General features: G+C 38.3%; 2 protein-coding genes across 3 annotated transcripts in view; one reads left to right on the forward strand and one right to left on the reverse strand.

Moving 5' to 3' along the window:
• The window catches only part of LOC125785886 (telomerase protein component 1-like), a 69,507-nt gene extending 50,565 nt beyond the window's left edge, over positions 1–18,942 (reverse strand). For both annotated transcript variants that reach the window (XM_049470065.1, XM_049470064.1), the window contains exons 1-11: positions 18,140–18,942; positions 17,437–17,604; positions 14,910–15,059; positions 13,205–13,369; positions 12,343–12,462; positions 11,935–12,006; positions 11,386–11,501; positions 8,985–9,142; positions 2,856–2,965; positions 2,341–2,419; positions 22–211 (exon numbers count right to left, since the gene is read on the reverse strand). In XM_049470065.1, the coding sequence (XP_049326022.1) occupies positions 22–211; positions 2,341–2,419; positions 2,856–2,965; positions 8,985–9,142; positions 11,386–11,501; positions 11,935–12,006; positions 12,343–12,462; positions 13,205–13,369; positions 14,910–15,059; positions 17,437–17,604; positions 18,140–18,874 (2,063 nt within the window). In that variant the 5' untranslated portion in view covers positions 18,875–18,942. The remainder of the gene's footprint in view (positions 1–21; positions 212–2,340; positions 2,420–2,855; positions 2,966–8,984; positions 9,143–11,385; positions 11,502–11,934; positions 12,007–12,342; positions 12,463–13,204; positions 13,370–14,909; positions 15,060–17,436; positions 17,605–18,139) is intronic.
• Positions 1–21,907, forward strand: part of LOC125785892 (ribonuclease inhibitor-like) — a 330,748-nt gene that overhangs the window by 152,476 nt on the left and 156,365 nt on the right. The window lies entirely within an intron of this gene.

Below are 21,907 nucleotides of genomic sequence, written 5' to 3' on the forward strand. Positions count from 1 at the left end.
TGGTTAGTGTGTTGGTTAGACCTTGCTCTCAGCAGAAATCTGCGGTTGGCGCTGTGCAGTCGATAGATGAACGGCACTCCCATCATCACTCGCAGCCTCCGCCGGCGCTCCGAAGACCAGTCCATGTACCGGAAACACTTGCTCCTCTTAAACCTGTTCAGAATCCCCAACAGCACAGCCTTCGAACTGTCCACCTTCCCTGTTCCATCAGCTTTAAACACAGGAATAATCGACAGAATTAGTTCATACTGTAATAAGAATTATAAGTGTGTGCTTTTTCCTCTTGTTTACAGTAACACCACCAAAAATCAATATTGTGATATTCTTGAATATTCTGCACTTTAGTTTTGTGGTAGATTTATTTATTTTGCTACACTGCTATTATTATACAAAATCAGGGTCCTGTTACTGTTTATGAAATACTTGTTTCTACTGAATGCATTCCAATTTATATTTATACCAGATTAAACAGTTATTATTATTTTTTTATCTTGAAATTCATGTAAAAATGTCAGTGCCTTGTCATATCCCCAAGAATATCTTTATCACAAAAGTACCTTAAAATATCATGATACTATCTTAGGGCCATATTGCTCACCTCTAACAGCAATAAAATAAAGTAATCTAATGTTAGCACCACAGCTCAGATGCTAATGTAGTTAACAAGGACACAAACACGGAAAGACTAAGTTAAAATCCTCAGTTTATTACTAAACAATTTTACATAGTTTGATCTGAGCATTCATTATTATTCAGGTATGTAGTTAGCACCATGCTAAGTGGGTGGTGAATAAGCTTTAGATATGTTTTACACTTTAAGGGATCTTTAATAAATATTTTGGTTCTGTGTAGAAAGATTTGGATGATTTACTTGTTCTTTAATAAATGGATAAAGGGTCAGTTAGAGTGCAGCTGATGGGATGTTATAATACAGTGTACTGCACTCTGTTCAACTGAACTGAAGCCTATAGTAATATAAGCGAACACTAATGCATCTTTCACAATTTTCACAAACACATAAGCCTGTGGCTGATTCATCCTTTTTTATATTTATGCTGTTTTTTTTTTAGACAATACTAATTCAAACTGAATCAAATTCTGAATGTAATGAATATGTGAAATATGTAATATAAATGCCATTATTTTATTACTGCTGAATAATATTAATGTTTTCATGCTATAGTAGTGCATCACACGAATTGTCCAGTATGTACAAACACACATACATACATATGAAGAGTTTGATTCCAAAACGCGATAAAAAAAAAAATGAGTTAGAGCCAGAATCAGAATGTTATGTGAACACTCTTGAAAAGCCAATATTCAATTTTCATCAAAACGCCACATCCGCCGTGTAATACTGCCCTGCTTTCTCTCTTTCTTTCCAAAACGCAACAAACGCCACATCTCCCCTCATCCAATCACAGTGCAGCATTCCACGAGCTACAGAATGTAAACACGTGCCCTGTTGATCCGGCCGGTATTTCGTGTAGCCTACTTTTACCTTCGTTTTTCACTCTCAAAGTCCGTGAAAATTAACGGGTTTGATGGTATAGAGAAGCCTGTTCCTGTAGCAGTTATTGGAAAAAAGAGAAAGCTATCAAAAGAGTCTCATGTACGTGGAAAGGTAAAGAAAATGAGGCATTCAGGAGGGGGGGAAATGCCGGCTTTCATCTGCAGTTCACACACACACACACACACACACACACAATACACACTACACCACACTACACTACACTACACTACAGCACATGAATGTAATGTGATTTTGGGGTTTTATAGTCTTAATGTCTTGTTCGTTAATGAAATTTTGCACTTTTTCAAAAAGAAATGTTTTGAAATTTGTGTTTTTAGGCCCAATGGTCAAAATATTATATTCAGATTTACAATTTACTGTTATTTATTACTGTATTTTGCAAATTTTTAGTAAAAAAAAAGTTCTATTGATGCCAAAGGATATATAAGACATTTTGAAAAAAAAAAAAAAAAACATGGCATGGATTTATTGCGTTTTGCGAAAAAACAAATAATAGTTTTTAAATAAATCTTTAAATACTAAAACCTTGATTTGATTTTTTTGTGTTATTTTAACCTCAGTATGGTATTTGATAGTTTGAAACAGAAAACGGTGGTTTTCAGCCTACCACTTTCTCCCTAAAGAAAACCTTTTTTTACTCAAATTGATAAAATTGGATTTATAGCGTTTTGGAACCAAACTCTTCACATATATATACTTAAAGACAGACAGATATACATACAGGTATACATAATGACATAATTACATATATACACAAAGAGACAGACTGACAGGCATTAATTATATGCACCAGTTTAACCTACCAGACTTTTTGAGCTCTGTAATGGCTTTGTAGGCAGAGAGGAATCGTAAGGGGAGGAGCTTACTCTGGATCACAGCAGACTGAAACAACAACAGAACCAAACATCACAGCATCTGTTACCCATTACCTTCCTATAAACACTACATTTCACACAGATAAAACACAGCTGAATGGAGGTCAAATTAAGTGAACAGTGATAAATGGAGGTGCAGGTGAAGGTAAATAGAGGTAAAATGAAAAGTGAAGTCAGTAAAAGTAAAATGAGATAATGTGAATGGAGATAAATGTTGAGGTAAGTAAATAAAAGCAGTGACTAGAGACAAATAAAAGAGACAGAAAGTTAATAAAGGAGAAAATGGAGATGAATGTAGGTAAATGGGGGTGGAATAAGATGAGGTAAACAGAGATAAAGGAGAGGAAAGGTGATGAGAAAAAGTAAATGAAGGTGGTGAAAAGAGACACAGAAAGGTGAAGTAAAGTTAATAAAGGTGAAGCGGTAAGAAGATAAGTGGTCACCTCTGATCTGAGTCGTTTCAGGATTTTGTGGTGGTGATCAGCACTGATACCCTGACTGATGATGTTCCTCAGATTCTTCAGCATCACAACAAAGGGCAGAGATTTACTGTCTACAATCACAGAACACACAAACTCAACCACAGACACACAATCACAGAACACACAAACTCACACACAGACACACAATTACACAACACACAAACTCACACACAGACACACAATCACAGAACACACAAACTCACACACAGACACACAATCACAGAACACACAAACTCAACCACAGACACACAATCACAGAACACACAAACTCAACAACAGACACACAATCACAGAACACACAAACTCACACACAGACACACAATCACAGAACACACAAACTCAACCACAGACACACAATCACAGAACACACAAACTCAACCACAGACACACAATCACAGAACACACAAACTCAACCACAGACACACAATCACAGAACACACAAACTCAACCACAGACACACAATCACAGAACACACAAACTCAACCACAGACACACAATCACAGAAGATACAAATTCAACAACAGACACACAATCACAGAACACACAAACTCAACCACAGACACACAATCACAGAACACACAAACTCAACCACAGACACACAATCACAGAACACACAAACTCAACCACAGACACACAATCACAGAACACACAAACTCAACCACAGACACACAATCACAGAACACACAAACTCAACCACAGACACACAATCACAGAACACACAAACTCAACCACAGACACACAATCACAGAACACACAAACTCACACACAGACACACAATCACAGAACACACAAACTCAACCACAGACACACAATCACAGAACACACAAACTCAACCACAGACACACAATCACAGAACACACAAACTCAACAACAGACACACAATCACAGAACACACAAACTCAACCACAGACACACAATCACAGAACACACAAACTCAACCACAGACACACAATCACAGAACACACAAACTCAACCACAGACACACAATCACAGAACACACAAACTCAACCACAGACACACAATCACAGAACACACAAACTCAACCACAGACACACAATCACAGAACACACAAACTCAACAACAGACACACAATCACAGAACACACAAACTCAACAACAGACACACAATCACAGAACACACAAACCCAACCACAGACACACAATCACAGAACACACAAACTCAACCACAGACACACAATCACAGAACACACAAACTCAACCACAGACACACAATCACAGAACACACAAACTCAACAACAGACACACAATCACAGAACACACAAACTCAACCACAGACACACAATCACAGAACACACAAACTCAACCACAGACACACAATCACAGAACACACAAACTCAACCACAGACACACAATCACAGAACACACAAACTCAACCACAGACACACAATCACAGAACACACAAACTCAACCACAGACACACAATCACAGAACACACAAACTCAACCACAGACACACAATCACAGAACACACAAACTCACACACAGACACACAATCACAGAACACACAAACTCACACACAGACACACAATCACAGAACACACAAACTCAACCACAGACACACAATCACAGAACACACAAACTCACACACAGACACACAATCACAGAACACACAAACTCAACCACAGACACACAATCACAGAACACACAAACTCAACCACAGACACACAATCACAGAACACACAAACTCAACCACAGACACACAATCACAGAACACACAAACTCAACCACAGACACACAATCACAGAACACACAAACTCAACCACAGACACACAATCACAGAAGATACAAATTCAACAACAGACACACAATCACAGAACACACAAACTCAACCACAGACACACAATCACAGAACACACAAACTCAACCACAGACACACAATCACAGAACACACAAACTCAACCACAGACACACAATCACAGAACACACAAACTCAACCACAGACACACAATCACAGAACACACAAACTCAACCACAGACACACAATCACAGAACACACAAACTCAACCACAGACACACAATCACAGAACACACAAACTCACACACAGACACACAATCACAGAACACACAAACTCAACCACAGACACACAATCACAGAACACACAAACTCAACCACAGACACACAATCACAGAACACACAAACTCAACAACAGACACACAATCACAGAACACACAAACTCAACCACAGACACACAATCACAGAACACACAAACTCAACCACAGACACACAATCACAGAACACACAAACTCAACCACAGACACACAATCACAGAACACACAAACTCAACCACAGACACACAATCACAGAACACACAAACTCAACCACAGACACACAATCACAGAACACACAAACTCAACAACAGACACACAATCACAGAACACACAAACTCAACAACAGACACACAATCACAGAACACACAAACCCAACCACAGACACACAATCACAGAACACACAAACTCAACCACAGACACACAATCACAGAACACACAAACTCAACCACAGACACACAATCACAGAACACACAAACTCAACAACAGACACACAATCACAGAACACACAAACTCAACCACAGACACACAATCACAGAACACACAAACTCAACCACAGACACACAATCACAGAACACACAAACTCAACCACAGACACACAATCACAGAACACACAAACTCAACCACAGACACACAATCACAGAACACACAAACTCAACCACAGACACACAATCACAGAACACACAAACTCAACCACAGACACACAATCACAGAACACACAAACTCACACACAGACACACAATCACAGAACACACAAACTCACACACAGACACACAATCACAGAACACACAAACTCAACCACAGACACACAATCACAGAACACACAAACTCACACACAGACACACAATCACAGAACACACAAACTCAACCACAGACACACAATCACAGAACACACAAACTCAACCACAGACACACAATCACAGAACACACAAACTCAACCACAGACACACAATCACAGAACACACAAACTCACACACAGACACACAATCACAAAACACACAAACTCATACACAGACACACAATCACAGAACACACAAACTCAACCACAGACACACAATCACAGAACACACAAACTCAACAACAGACACACAATCACAGAACACATAAACTCAACCACAGACACACAATCACAAAACACACAAACTCAACAACAGACACACAATCACAGAACACACAAACTCAACCACAGACACACAATCACAGAACACACAAACTCAACCACAGATACACAATCACAGAACACACAAACTCACACACAGACACACAATCACAGAACACACAAACTCAACCACAGACACACAATCACAGAACACATAAACTCAACCACAGACACACAATCACAGAACACACAAACTCAACCACAGACACACAATCACAGAACACATAAACTCAACCACAGACACACAATCACAAAACACACAAACTCAACAACAGACACACAATCACAGAACACACAAACTCAACCACAGACACACAATCACAGAACACATAAACTCAACCACAGACACACAATCACAGAACACACAAACTCACACACAGACACACAATCACAGAACACACAAACTCAACCACAGACACACAATCACAGAACACACAAACTCACACACAGACACACAATCACAGAACACACAAACTCACACACAGACACACAATCACAGAACACACAATCACAGAACACATAAACTCAACCACAGACACACAATCACAGAACACACAATCACAGAACACACAAACTCACACACAGACACACAATCACAGAACACACAAACTCAACCACAGATACACAATCACAGAACACACAAACTCACACACAGACACACAATCACAGAACACACAAACTCAACCACAGACACACAATCACAGAACACATAAACTCAACCACAGACACACAATCACAGAACACACAAACTCAACCACAGACACACAATCACAGAACACATAAACTCAACCACAGACACACAATCACAAAACACACAAACTCAACAACAGACACACAATCACAGAACACACAAACTCAACCACAGACACACAATCACAGAACACATAAACTCAACCACAGACACACAATCACAGAACACACAAACTCACACACAGACACACAATCACAGAACACACAAACTCAACCACAGACACACAATCACAGAACACACAAACTCACACACAGACACACAATCACAGAACACACAAACTCACACACAGACACACAATCACAGAACACACAATCACAGAACACATAAACTCAACCACAGACACACAATCACAGAACACACAATCACAGAACACACAAACTCACACACAGACACACAATCACAGAACACACAAACTCACACACAGACACACAATCACAGAACACACAATCACAGAACACATAAACTCAACCACAGACACACAATCACAGAACACACAATCACAGAACACACAAACTCACACACAGACACACAATCACAGAACACATAAACTCAACCACAGACACACAATCACAGAACACACAAACTCAACCACAGACACACAATCACAGAACACACAAACCCACACACAGACACACAATCACAGAACACACAATCACAGAACACATAAACTCAACCACAGACACACAATCACAGAACACACAAACTCAACCACAGAACACACAATCACAGAACACACAAACTCAACCACAGACACACAATCACAGAACACACAAACTCACACACAGACACACAATCACAGAACACACAAACTCAACCACAGACACACAATCACAGAACACACAAACTCACACACAGACACACAATCACAGAACACACAAACTCAACCACAGACACACAATCACAGAACACACAAACTCACACACAGACACACAATCACGGCAGAATGTAACAGAGACTGTGTGAATGTGATTACTTGTTAATAATTCTTTATTTAGTTTATTTATTTGTTTAATTATTGTGTGCATATATATATATATATATATATATATATATATATATATATATATATATATATATATATATATATTAGAGGTGTGCCAAAAAATCGATTCACATAAGAATCTTGATTCTCATTTACTACGATTCAGAATCGATTTAAAATGTCCCAAAATCGATTCTGAGGGGCGGGTTTTGGACTGATTTTGGGCTGGGTATTTTTGTTGGACCTGGCAACCCGCTTGTCCCTTCAAACCGAGGTCTTCCAGACCCACACAGAGCGTAGTAGGTGTTTGAGAATCACCGGTAAGATGGCAGAACAAGCACTATATTACCTTAGATTAACGTGTAGTTTCAATGTTTTATGGCAGAATGCTTCATAACAAGCATAAAAAAGATCGCTAGTAGTTAGTTTCAGTAACTGTTAGCTAGCTAACAAGCTAACTTTCCAGTTCCACCTTAAATAACGCTACAGGTGGCAGCAGGCTGCAGCATTTAAGGCGGAACGGAAAAATAAAATAAGCTAATCAGAGCTAATTTCAGCTCCTCATCACAGAGGAATTAAGGAATGGACAATATGAATTAATTTCTCCACCTCCTGCCCCCTTTCTGAAGAAATACAACAACCTTAAATTAACTAGTTAATCAGCAGCTGCTCCTGAACTTTAGCGCTCCACTGCTATCATCACATCAGCCCAGCAGCGTCACCTACACACCACCGCTAGTAGCCTGGTAATAAAGCAGTGTTATTTATTATTTATTTATTGTTCATTAACGTCATTGTGATATCCCAGTGATTCCTCTGTCACTGAGGACCCACATTCCTGCACATTTTATTGTTTTTGTAACACATTACTTGCTCCAGGACCAGTGTATATTATGGAGGGGTTTTTTTTCAATAAGATTCATAAGCCAGAAGCAGAAATTTTTATAATTCAAATCGTTTTGAATCAAAAATCGATTTTGAATCGAATCGTGGCCCCCAAAATCGGAATCGAATCGAATCGTGAGATAGTAATCGATTCCCACCCCTAATATATATATATATATATATATATATATATGTGTGTGTGTGTGTGTGTGTGTGTGTGTGTGTGTGTGTGTGTGTGTAATTCACACCTATGAGCTTTTCCCAGGTTTTGGCCGTGTTTCCCTCTCGGCTCAGTGTGGTCTGCCAGCTGTCCGGCTGTTCAAGTTTCATTCTCTGACCGGCGCAGTCACTCAGCCAATCACCACTCAGACCACTGTTCTTAAACGCCTTTACATCAGCAGGGTATCTACACACAAATGGTATTACATAACAGTAATGGGATTCAAAGTTTATATGGAAAAGTTATGGAATTATGCAGTAAGGTGTTATAGGATTATAATATTATGGGGTTATAGAATTATAACGTTATAAGGTTTTGAGATTATGGGGCTATAGGATTATGTAGGGTTATGCCACTGTGGTTTTAGGGCTTTATGGGGTAAAATGACTGAGATTATGGGGTTATAAGATTGTGTGTCTATGTGATTATGAATAATGTGGTTATGTTATTATCAGTGTTGGGAAGTAACGGATTACATGTAACGGCGTTACGTAATCAGATTACAATTTATGAGTAACTGTAATCCGTTACAGTTACTGCTTGAATAAATGGTAATCAGATTACAGTTACTCTGCTAAAATAAATGGATTACATTGCGGTACTTTCCTATTTTTGGTCTTCCAATCCATCACTGACAAAACGCCATCACTCATCCCTATTTGTGTGTGCAGCGGTGTCTGTGTGCGTGCAGGCAGCGAGACGGTAGGAGGGGCAGACAGCGGCTCCGCACACACAACGAGACGAAATTAACTGACATTTTCGTAGACGAATAAAAACGAGACGAAAATGTTTGGCAGGGACGAAATCCAATCATAACTGAGTTAGTTCTGTGAAAGGTAGTGACCAGTTAGGAAGAGATCCAATCACTGCTACTTTAGCGAAGGTGAAGAGGCGGGACAAGCGGGGTACTCATCCAATCAGTACCCGCCTCTCCTTCACTAGCGCCGCACGCTCAGTTACAAACCCGGGAATTAACCTGTCGTTACGGAGCTCGACTGGAAGTTAACTCGACAGTGTTCAGCAGGGAGAGAGAGAGGGGAGAGTCGATATATTTCTCCTTTGACGTCGCGAAAAACAAGATAACGTGTAAACCGTGTGGAGCGACTCCATCTCCGGTAAAAACACCACTAATCTTTCAGCTTCTGCAGAGCAGAGTCACACAGATCTCCATGCAGAGATCCGCGTTTTAATGCTGATTTTATTTCATGAGCTGATGTGTTTAACTCGGCAGTGCACTAAAACACAGAACTGATACAGAACTCACTCATTAAGATCCGATCATCTGCTTAGTCTCACAGTGGGAAAGATATAGCTAGTGTTAAAGCAGGAACAGGTCAGAAAGGAACTCGATAATATAACCAAAATAAAACAATAAAATAAGTGAATCTATGAACCCAAAAGTCTGTGTAAAGTTCCTTACAGCACTTTCTCATAAGTTTCTCACTTTAACTCATGAAGTCTCTCAGTACATCCTGAGAGCATCTTTACAGGACAGTGTGTGAAGGTGTGTTTTTGATCTCATTTATAGACTGTAGCTCCAGTAGGTGTGCTGAGTTACTGCTGGAGATTAAACTAGATAATTTAAAAGTTGTTTTTGCATCTACAGCTCTGTTCAAACTATAATTTAACTATTCAGATGTTTTATGACCTGATTTCTAAAACAAAATTTTAAATGTAAAATATGTATAGTCACACACCTACAATAATAATAATAATAATAATAATAATAATATACATTAAATCATATATAAATATATTTCACATTTAAACATTAACAATATTACTTAAGTGGTTATTAAACGTTTAATTTCGTATAAGTGTATAGTTAATAATTCAAGGGAACTGATGAAAAAGCATTTACATTTACACCCTTTACATTTTAGTCGAATACATTTACTGTAATTTTTGTAGACTATATTCTTATGACATTAAGTCGACTAAAACTAAAAACATTTCAGATGACTAAATTGTGACTAAAACTAAATGCTATTTTCATCACAAAACTATGACTAAAACTAAATCAAAATTTGTTGTCAAAATTAACACTGGTGGCAAACCTGCAAATAGATAGCTTGGTTTTTAATGGTTTTATCATCAATTTATAAAAGTGTTTTATAAAATTGTTTGATGAAATGTTTTCATAAGTATTTTTATAGAGTGATTGAAAAGGCTGTTTTATTTGTTTATCTATTTGTTAACTGGAAAGAAAAATAAAATAATAATATGCAATATGTGGTTGCTACATTCATTCAGGCTTAAAAAAACGAAAAAGTAATCCAAAGTAATCAGATTACGTTACTCACTTGAAGTAATGTAACTGATTACGTTACAAATTACATTTTGAGTGATGTAATCAGTAATCTGTAAGGGATTACATTTTAAAAGTAACCTTCCCAACACTGGTTATTATTATTATTATTTTTACATACTTCTTCCCGAGGATGCTCATGACCAACTCTGCAGGCTCTTTGATATGGAGACGTTTTATCATATTCTGCATAGTGAACTCACTCTGCTTCTCATTTACAGGAGCACACCTCTGCAACTAACACACAAAAACACACACACACACACACACACACACACACACACACACACACAAAACATTATACAAATATTAAAATATATGCAAACACACACACACACATAATATATAGTATATACATTATATTTGGCCAAAATAAGCAAAAGTAAACATTTTATAAAAATAACACCTAGCCAACTGTGAAACATGGGGTTGGATTTATTAAGCTTTAGGGTTGTGCTGCCACCAGTGGCTTTGGCGATATTGCATTATTGGACAGAAATGTTTTTTCAAAATACGTAACAGCAAATTCTTGATGCAAATATCTTAATATAATGATCCTAAACATAAATCTTTGAATACATCAGGGACTACCTCAAAAAAAAAAAAACTCAAACTGAAGCTTGTGGATGTTGATGATTATAATTCTGGAGAGATAAAATAAATCACTCACCTGTCTCTGCAGGGTGGAGGGGTTGGATCTGAGGAGCTCCGCCCATTTCTTGTACAGTTCAGGGGAGTTATTCTACACACACACACACACACACATATACACCTTCAGGTACACACAATACTCAAAAACACTGTCCACATGAGGTATAAATTAACATGTGTTTACTGAGTGTGTTTTTACTGAGATGAGATGAGAAAATTCTAATGAAATTATAGCCTAGCATCTCCTGTTGTACCAAAAGAAGAAGACGTCAGATACCAAACATTTCTTGACAGATCAATTGTATCTGCGATCAGTGATCCATGATGTGACTCAGATTTTTTTTTTACCAAACTATGCTTTAAAACTAGCACAGAAACACTCCTTTAATGGTCTAGTCTTTCTCGTAGTGGTGTGTAAGTGCTGTACCGCAGCTTTGTGTTTCCTCCGTCGTCGTGTGCAGTACTTGGCCAGCTGACTCTCACTGAACTGCTTGAATTTGTCCACCAAGCCTTTTTTCAGACATGTGGGCAGAGATGAGCTGAAACACTGAGACAAAAAGATTCATATAAACACTATAATACAGAGCTCCCCCTACACTTCCAATAGTGTATTATAGTCTAGTATAGCATTTGAGTAGATCATATGAAGATTTAGAGCAATAAAGAGCTCCCTCTAAATTTCATTTAGTATTTTTCAGTTTTGTCATAGCATGTGAGTTGATCATATGGACATTATAGAGCTATATATAGATCCATCTACACTTCATATGGTGTATTACAGTGTTTCATAGCAATTGAGTAGACCATTCAGACATTATAAAGCAATATAGAGCTCCCTATATACTTCATATAGTGTGTTACAGTCTGTCATAGCAATTGAGTAGATTATATAAACATTATAGAGCAATATATAGCTTCCCCTACAGTTCCTATAGTGTAGGGGAAGCTATATATTGCTCTATAATAGCATTTAAGTAGATCATACAGACATTATAGGGCAACATATAGCTCCCGCTACTCTTCATATAGTGTATTACAGTCTATCATAGCATTTGAGTAACTCATGGAAATTATAGGGCAATATAGAGCTCCCTCTACACTTCATATAGTGTATTACAGTCTGTCATAGCATTTGAGTAGATTATATACACATTATAGAGCAATATATGGCTCAATTACAATTTGTAATGGCATTGGAGTTGATCTTATGGACATTATGGAGTAATACAGAGCTCCCTCTACACTTCCTAGATGGATTCCTACAGCTGATGACTAATCCTCCAGCTTACCGTGCTGTATATTCTCGGCACTTGCAGCCAATCAGACGGCAGCCGTACAGCAGCGCAAAAGTACCTTCTCACATGTGGCTTGGATGCAGGCAGGTAGGCGGCCAGGGCTATCAGGTAACTGGCCATGAGGTGTTTGTTCAGTTCCTGCCTGGAGTAGACAGCCACCTGATAGAAGAATGAATGCAGGTTAACTTAGTATTTATTAAAGCAGCCCATTTCTGTGCAGTGGTGCTGGAAGAGACAAAATGTTCTAACATGCCAAGACCAAGACCCTCTCAACTTCCTGATAGTGATCATGATTGACTACAGCTGATAGCTTGACTGGAATCACTGGACTGACCAACACTTAATACAGTGGGAAAGTTCCAGGAGCCCAGTGCAGATCAGAGAACAAAGACTGTAATGGTAATAACTGTAATTTAGATGGTAAGTTACAATCCAAACTCCCAAAAGGCCCAGGCCTGCCATGACCTACTGCTAAAACATTTGTGTCACATCGCATCAAGTCCGTTGGGAGAATGTGTTTTTAGGACCCGATAACAATGACAACGAGCCTGTAATGAAGACCTTATGACACCAGGCCTTCTTAACATGTGATGCATGACAAAAAATTGAAGTTGACGACAATGCATGGATGTAGTTAATGTTTATTTCAGGAATGACCCAAAACTTTAGTGAAATTTAAATAAGTGGGTTTGGAGGAGCTGCTGGATAAACCAGCAATTGGTCAAAAGTTGGACACCTAGCAACACTCTAGCAACCAGTTAGAAACATCATAGCAACCACCATGGACATCTTAGCAAAACCATAGCAACCACCTAGCAACACCATATCAACTAACATGCATACCAAAGCAACACCTTAGCAACCACCCACGATTCAGCACGGCAATAGAACTAGAACTAGAACTGCATTCTAGTTTCACATAGTAATGCATTCTTAAAGCATTATAAACAAGGCTATGATTTTTTTTTTAAAACTGTATAATACATTATAGCCTCATTTATTATGCATTATGAATTGTGGTCATTATGCATCACCAGCTTATTTTAAAAGTGACAGATGTCCATCATAGGATATATATATATATATATATATATATATATATATATATATATATATATATATATAATAGTGACTGATATTTAATATTTTAACCCATATAACATAACACCTTGTAACATACTTAACGCACAGCTTATAATGCATTATAATCACAATTCAATCAATTTAAACCAAACCCAATCAATCTAACCACCCAAAGGACAAGGAAAACATCTATTCTTTTCTGAAGTAAATGTTTACAGTGAGGTAAGAATGATGTTTGGAGAGGTAAAGGCGAGGCAATCAATCATACGAACACTGTAGCTACCAACTGTTAAACATGGTGGTGGAAGCTTCATACTCTGGAGTGGTTTTGGTGCCAGTGGAACTGAAGCACTTTATAAAGTGATGAAGATTGTGATCAGTTCAGAAGTTCAGAACTCTTCAGCATAATCTCGACTCAAACCATTAGCTACATGATGGAAGCTTGTACATTACTGTGTACTACAACAGTTCTAACAGGACAGTGACACCAACAGACACAAAAACATGTTATTGGGTGGATGAACAGGCTATTACTGAGCTTCTAAGATGTCCTTCCCAAAGTCCTGACCTAAGATATGTGGAATGAGAGCCAAAGGAAACTGGACAGAAAACACACCTTCAGGAGAAACTCTGGATCACTGTGGGTGATTTCTTCAGCCAGGATCCTGATTTTTCTCCACACGGATCTTTTCTCTTCCCAGCCCTTCTGTCCAGGAGAGCAGCTCTTGTTGACCAGAGAGCAGCAGACCAGATTCAGCAGCTTAAACTGTCAGAGAGGAGAAAACAGCAGCAGAAGAGACAACACAGTGACTACAGCCACAGGACAAATCTTTCAAATTAGAGTATTGTTTCAATTCAATACTCTGTAGTAAATATAAGTAAGTAATAAGTAATACTTTAATAATAAGTATTACTTATATAATAATAATACTTATATAATAATACTTTAATAATAATAATAAGTAATAATCTATACTTTACTGGAGTAATTATTTTTTTAGGCGACTTTTTACTTCTATTTCTTACATTTTCACACAATTATCTGAACTTTCTACTCCTTACATTTTAAAAACAGCCTCATTACTCCTATTTCATTTCAGCTGGTTTTCATTCCGGCTTCTCATCTTTCAATAAAACCCCTATCCAGATAAATCTCTCCATCCAGATAGAGTAAATCTGATTGTGATTGGATGTAGAGAAATATAAACACATACCATTCTGATTCCCTATTGGTTTATACTGTGATCCATCACACCTGCATACATCGCGTCCCCCCCCGCACTCCAGCAAGTACATAGCATACGTATGTAGTCTAGTATGAAGATGATCCGTGCAAAGACTCAAGAACTCCAGACAAACTCCAGTCTAACTAAACTTCTTTAATATATTTACATTCTACTAAAATACATTCGTTTTCAATATGTGGGCATATATGCAGCTGAAACAGGGAAAAGCCCTATGCATCCCAAATTATGTTTATCAACATTAACATTTTAATATTTTAACATTATAGTCATTATGGCTTTTAGTGCACAATAGGGCTTTTGTTCTTAATAGCTTTATTTTTACCCCTTACATTACTTTTACTTTTATACTTTAAGTAGTTTTAAAAAACAGTACTTTTACACTTTTACTTAAAGGGATAGTTCGGTATTTTTGACATGAGTCTGTATGGCATCATCATAACCATTGTCGTGCATCCACACTGACTTACCCCCCACAGCGTCCTGTGAGCCGAGTTCTTGTCCAGTTTAGGTCAAAGTGAAAGTAGTCCGGCATGTTTGCTGGGGTCAGGAAAATAACTCCTTTTTCTTCCCAAAGCAGTACGTGTTCAAAAGAGTGATTTATTTACATCACAAAAAACTAACCCTGCAAAAGTCACGCCTCGTAAATCACTTGGGTCCTACTTTCTCTCGTTCCATATCAATGCGCGCAGCGCTGCAACCTGACAGCTAGCCTACGTGTTTGGGTCGCTTTGTTTACTTCTCGCTTGTTGACGCGTGCGCAGCTCGCTGTCAGAATGACGCGCACTGATACGAAATGAGAGAAAGTAGGACCCAAGTGGGACCCATACAGACTCATGTCAAAAATACCGAACTATCCCTTTAATAATTAATAATTTACTAGAATAAAAAAGCTTGAGTTGTTACTTCAACTTCTACATAAGTATTTTAAACACTAGTATTTATACTCTACATACAGAGTAATGAATGGAGATACTTTCCTTTTGTACCTTTGATTTTTGATATTATAAGAAATGTGATCAGCAAGAGAGTAAAATAAGGACTGCTCTCATTTTCTTTAAAGTGAGGTGGGTTAGTTTAATCCCTTAATCGATTAATTGCTTAATCTCAACCTGCTCTTTAAGAATGTTTTGGATTTACTGCAGTCATTGTATGAATAGTAAACAGCAGGGATTCTTAAATAGGGGGAGAGTGATCATAAGTAAAGGAGTTTTCTTCACAAAATGCAGAGAATAAGATCAGATCATTTTCTTCGAGTTCACTGAATCAGAGCGCTTCATTCATCATTCTACTCAAAATGTTACTAGATTCAGGTTTCAGTATACACATCCTGGGTCTGCACATCCACATTTGTTTAGACACATGTGATTTTCAGAAGAACTGGAAATATGAGCTTGGCTCAGAAAACTGTGTTTGAGAAAATCTCATTTTTAAAACAAACAGTTTCCGCATCTGTTCAGAAAGGTTAAGTGATTGGAGCTTTGACACTGGCCTGAAACTGAGATTCACAGAATGTTTTGAAATGTTTTAAACCCTAAAAAGTTGGCCAGTTTGGTAAAACTTACAGAAAAGCTGTTTCTCTGATTAAAATCTTTGGGATTATGTTCTGAATTTTGGAGTGAGCATTATAATTTTTGATGTCTAATCTGTTCAAAGTTATTTTGAAGCCGTACACTGTGATGTACAGTATGTGCGTACAGACAGGATGCTGGCACTTGTTGAGAAATATACAATGTTTCTTACTCTAATTTTCCATATGTTTATCTTTACATCTGAAATCTATTTTAAAGGTCGATTCCTCGATTCTGTTTGTGTTCTCCACATCACAGAAATCACAGGCCCCTGTGATAACACATTGTTAATAACAATAATTTATTACTTCAGAGAGACCCTCTTTACCTTCTTCTCCTTCAGCAGCTCGGCTTCTTCATTACTGGAGTCTGTTTCAAGCTCCCCAAACTCTTCAGCGAGCTCGATGGTCCACGTCCACTCCTTCTCTTCTTCAGAAACTCTCATCTCTCTCTCTGACAGTGACTGGGGGTCCGCGGGGTCCTCAGGATCCACGTCCTTTAAACACATATACTGATATTAGGGCCTGACTGATAAGAAAACTGTCACCAATATTGATTTTAAATAGAAATATTTCTGATAACTGATTACATAATGTGATAACCCCATGGGCCCCCTTCAGGTACTACTCTGCCAGTGCACGGGCAGGGCTAGGCCTGATTGGTCTAATAAGCTCTGAGTTCACCTGTGGAGGTGGACGGCATGTAAGATGGGGGTTTGTCTCTCACAGGGAGGCACCTTCTTTCTTTGTGTAGGCACGTTTCTTTTTTTTCTCCCTCAGGCTCTTTGATTTCTCTCTCTTTCTACATTTATCATTTACTGATGCAATTATACATCCAATCATTCACGACTAACGTTGCATACATACCCCAGACATTTTGAATTTATTTATATTTTTAAATTGATTTAATAAAATGATCCTTTGTTTGAAACCTAAAACTCTCGTGTTGTGTCCCTCTTTTATGTTGCGGGGTGTGGACAATGCCGTAACAATAACCACGATCAAATAAAAGCTAAACATTTGTTCACTTACCTCAGTCAGCTCTTCTGTATGTGAGCAAACATTTTCAGTGTAGCAACGATGAACCTGCTCAGATTTAAACTTTAATTCTTTCTCTTCAGAAGAACCAGTGAAAATCCCAGCAACAGAACCATCTACTGCAGAATGTGCTCCAGCAGATCCTCCTCTAGCAGATCCTCCATCAGCAGATCCTCCTCCAGCAGATCCTCCTCCAGCAGATCCTCCTCCAGCAGATCCTCCTCCAGCAGATCCTCCTCTAGCAGATCCTCCTCCAGCAGATCCTCCTCTAGCAGATCCTCCTCCAGCAGATCCTCCTCCAGCAGATCCTCCTCCAGCAGATCCTCCTCTAGCAGATCCTCCTCCAGCAGATCCTCCTCCAGCAGATCCTCCTCCAGCAGATCCTCCTCCAGCAGATCCTCCTCTAGCAGATCCTCCTCCAGCAGATCCTCCTCCAGCAGATCCTCCTCCAGCAGGGGACGCTGTGAATGGAGAGTGGTTGGAGGAGGAGACGGAGGGGAAAGGGAAGAGGTCCTGCTTTAGCTGGGTGGAGGAGAGAAAGGATGGCTGGAGTGCTGGACAGGAGGAGGAGATGGAGGAGGTTGGAGATGATAAGTCTGGGGTCACGGATCGAACAGAGGAAGCCTGCACCAGGATACGGTTCTCCAGCTTTAGAACAGAAGCACTGGAGTGAACCCGGGCCTCCACACGGTCCATCAGATTTGAGCTGATCAGAACCGGCGGCTTCATTCCTGCAGGGAGTGAGTGCCTGACCAGCCTGTCTCACGTTTCTGATCTCAGAAATCTCCCACAGAGCGAGAGCTTCCTCTCCAGCCCTGTAAATGAAGAGAATAAAACTGGAGATTACTCTTCCATTTTCAATCTGTTCTTTTAATAAGTTTAGAAAATCTGTTTAAATAAGTGTTCAGGTAAATCCTGCACTTCACACTGAGGAAGACTAGTTTACTGTTTAAGAACAGTATTTACACTATTTTGGCCTGAATTCAGTTTCAAGTCTTGTTCTAATCATTTTTTTTAGAGCACATGGTGTAATCAATATGCTTTAAATGGACATTAATGTTCAGCTGGTAGCGCTGAGGGGAGTTCTGCTAAGGTAAATACAGAGTTTATACTTCTGCATCAAACTTATGCTGAAGCCTGTGCATACCCAGCGAGAGTGCGCTACGCAGCGGAGTGAGTTTTACTTCTGCGTGCGCGTATCAGCGTCTCTGCATCACTCTACAGTGGGAAAGAAATCCACCAACAAAACTTTAACAATTAGTGTCCTTAGTTCCCAAACACATAATAGGTGTCATTGAGGAAAGGTGATGTAACACAGTGGTGAAAAAGACCCTGTCCCAACTTCTCAATGTTGCAGCTAAAATTCAAAGTGAGTAAATATTTGCAAAAAATTAAGTTTATCCATTGGAACATTAAATATCTTGTCTTTGTAGTGAATTCAATTAAATATAGGTTGAAAAGAATTTGCAAATCACTGTATTCTGTTTTATTTATGTTTTACACAACGTCCCAATTTTACAGGAATTGGGGTTTTAAACAGTCTATATTGGACTAAATAATTAAGTACAGAATGTTTCATTACATAAACTATTATTACAAATAAAGTGATTTTCCTTCAGTATAAATCAGCAGCACATCTTATCTAAACTGTGTGGCTGTATTACTTATACAAACACTAAAATCAGGTCAGATCGGATTGGATGGATATTGGCTGATACTCACCATTAAGAGACTGGTTGTTACTTAGCAGGAATGTTATTTTATTATATAATTTATTATTGAATATTAACTGTTAAAGGAAGGCGGGTTTCTCCTGATGTTTGAGGCGCTGGACGCTGTAGCGCTGAGTGAGGGTGCGGCAGAGACCTTTGTACTGCTAACAGGGTGCGTCTCTTTCAGTTCCTGCAGTAAACTGACAGTGGGGCTGATCAGTGTCTCTGTGTTCAGCTATTACATCATCCTTTCAGGCTTCTGCTGTTTATTTAGCTATCCGGTGTTGATTCAGTTTCTTTCTCTCACTCCGAGGGAGATTTTCCTCAGATCCAGTCTGTGTCACAGTGTCTGCTGTTAAAATCACTTTATACTGTAAATTTACCTGAAATCAAACAGAAAACAGGAAGTAGTTCAACTATCAGAGCTTAATTTTACACCATTCAGATCTGCTACAGCTACAGCTGTTTTACCTTCATACTGAACAGATTCAAAACCCTGAAACTGATTAAAAAACATGGACCATTCCCTCTGTACCTGCTGACACTGTTCAAATCCTGCATTTTATAAATGAGGGTTTATGATCACACTTATGGTTGGACACCCCTCTTCTCATTCAGTATGTTTTCTTTATTTTTATGTTTTTTTTTACATTAAAGCTATACAGGAACAGGTGGAATTATTTAGTAAACAAAAAGTGTTTAACAAAACCAGAATATGTTTTATACATTAGATTCTTCTAAGTAGCACATTTATCTTTGAGGACAGATCTGCACACTCCTGGTATTTTAATCTCAGTGTCTTCATGAGGTACAGTACAGGCCAAAAGTTTGGACACACCTTCTCATTCAATGCGTTTTCTTTATTTTTATGACTATTTACATTGTAGATTCTCACTGAAGGCATCAAAACTATGAATGAACACATGTGGAGTTTTATGTACTTAACAAAAAATGACCTGGCCTCCACAGTCACCGGACCTGAACCCAATCCAGATGGTTTGGGGTGAGCTGGAGCACAGAGTGAAGAAGGCAAAGAGTCAACAAGTGCTAATAAACACCTCTGGGAACTCCTTCCTTCAAGACTGTTGGAAAACCATTTCAGGTGGCCACATCTTGAAGCCCATTGAGAGAATGATGCCAAGAGTGTGCAAAGCAGTAATCAGAGCAAAGGGTGGCTATTTTGAAGAAACTAGAATATAATTTGTTTTAGTTGTTTCACCTTTTTTTATTAAGTACATAAAACTCCACATGTGTTCATTCATAGTTTTGATGTCTTCAGTGAGAATCTACAATGTAAATAATCATGAAAATAAAGAAAACGCATTGAAAAAGAGAAGGTGTGTCCAAACTTTTGGCCTGTACAGTAGAGTCACCTGGAATAGTTTTCTCAGCGTCTTGAAGGAAGGAGTTCCTGGAGGTGCTGAGCAAATAGTTGCTGCTTTTCCTTCACGCTGTGAAAGAAGCTCCAGCTCATCCCAATTAAATCACCTCATCTCAGTTCATCAGGTTTAGATCAGGGGATTAATTTGTAGGACTAACACTTTTCCACTGTTTACATTATAATTCCATATGTGTCCCTTAAATGTTTCCATTAATATTTTATCAATTTTATTAATAAATAAAGGAAATCATTAAATGAGAAGACGATGATGTTTGTTCTTTCTTCACAGAACAGCTGTATTTATACTGACACTTAATTACTTAACTAATTAAGTGAATTCTGAAGATTTTTTGTTTATTAAAGTTTTGTAAAGCATGATTCATTTTCATTCCACTTCACAATTATGGTGCTGCTTTTCGATGGTTTATCACTTAAAATAAAATACTTAAAAAAGTTTGTGGTTGTAAGGTGACAAAATGTGAAAAAGTTTAAGGGGTACAAATACTTTTGCAAGCCACTGTATATACAGTACCTGTCAAAAGTTTGGATACACCTACTAATTTGAAATTTTTATTTTTTATTTTTTCCTACATAGTAAATTAATAGTGAAGTGATTCAGACTATGAAGGAACATAAGGAATCATGTAGTGACCAAAATACTCATGTTCT

This window comes from Astyanax mexicanus, chromosome 21 (assembly GCF_023375975.1).
Source record: "Astyanax mexicanus isolate ESR-SI-001 chromosome 21, AstMex3_surface, whole genome shotgun sequence".
Lineage (NCBI taxonomy): Eukaryota > Metazoa > Chordata > Actinopteri > Characiformes > Acestrorhamphidae > Astyanax > Astyanax mexicanus.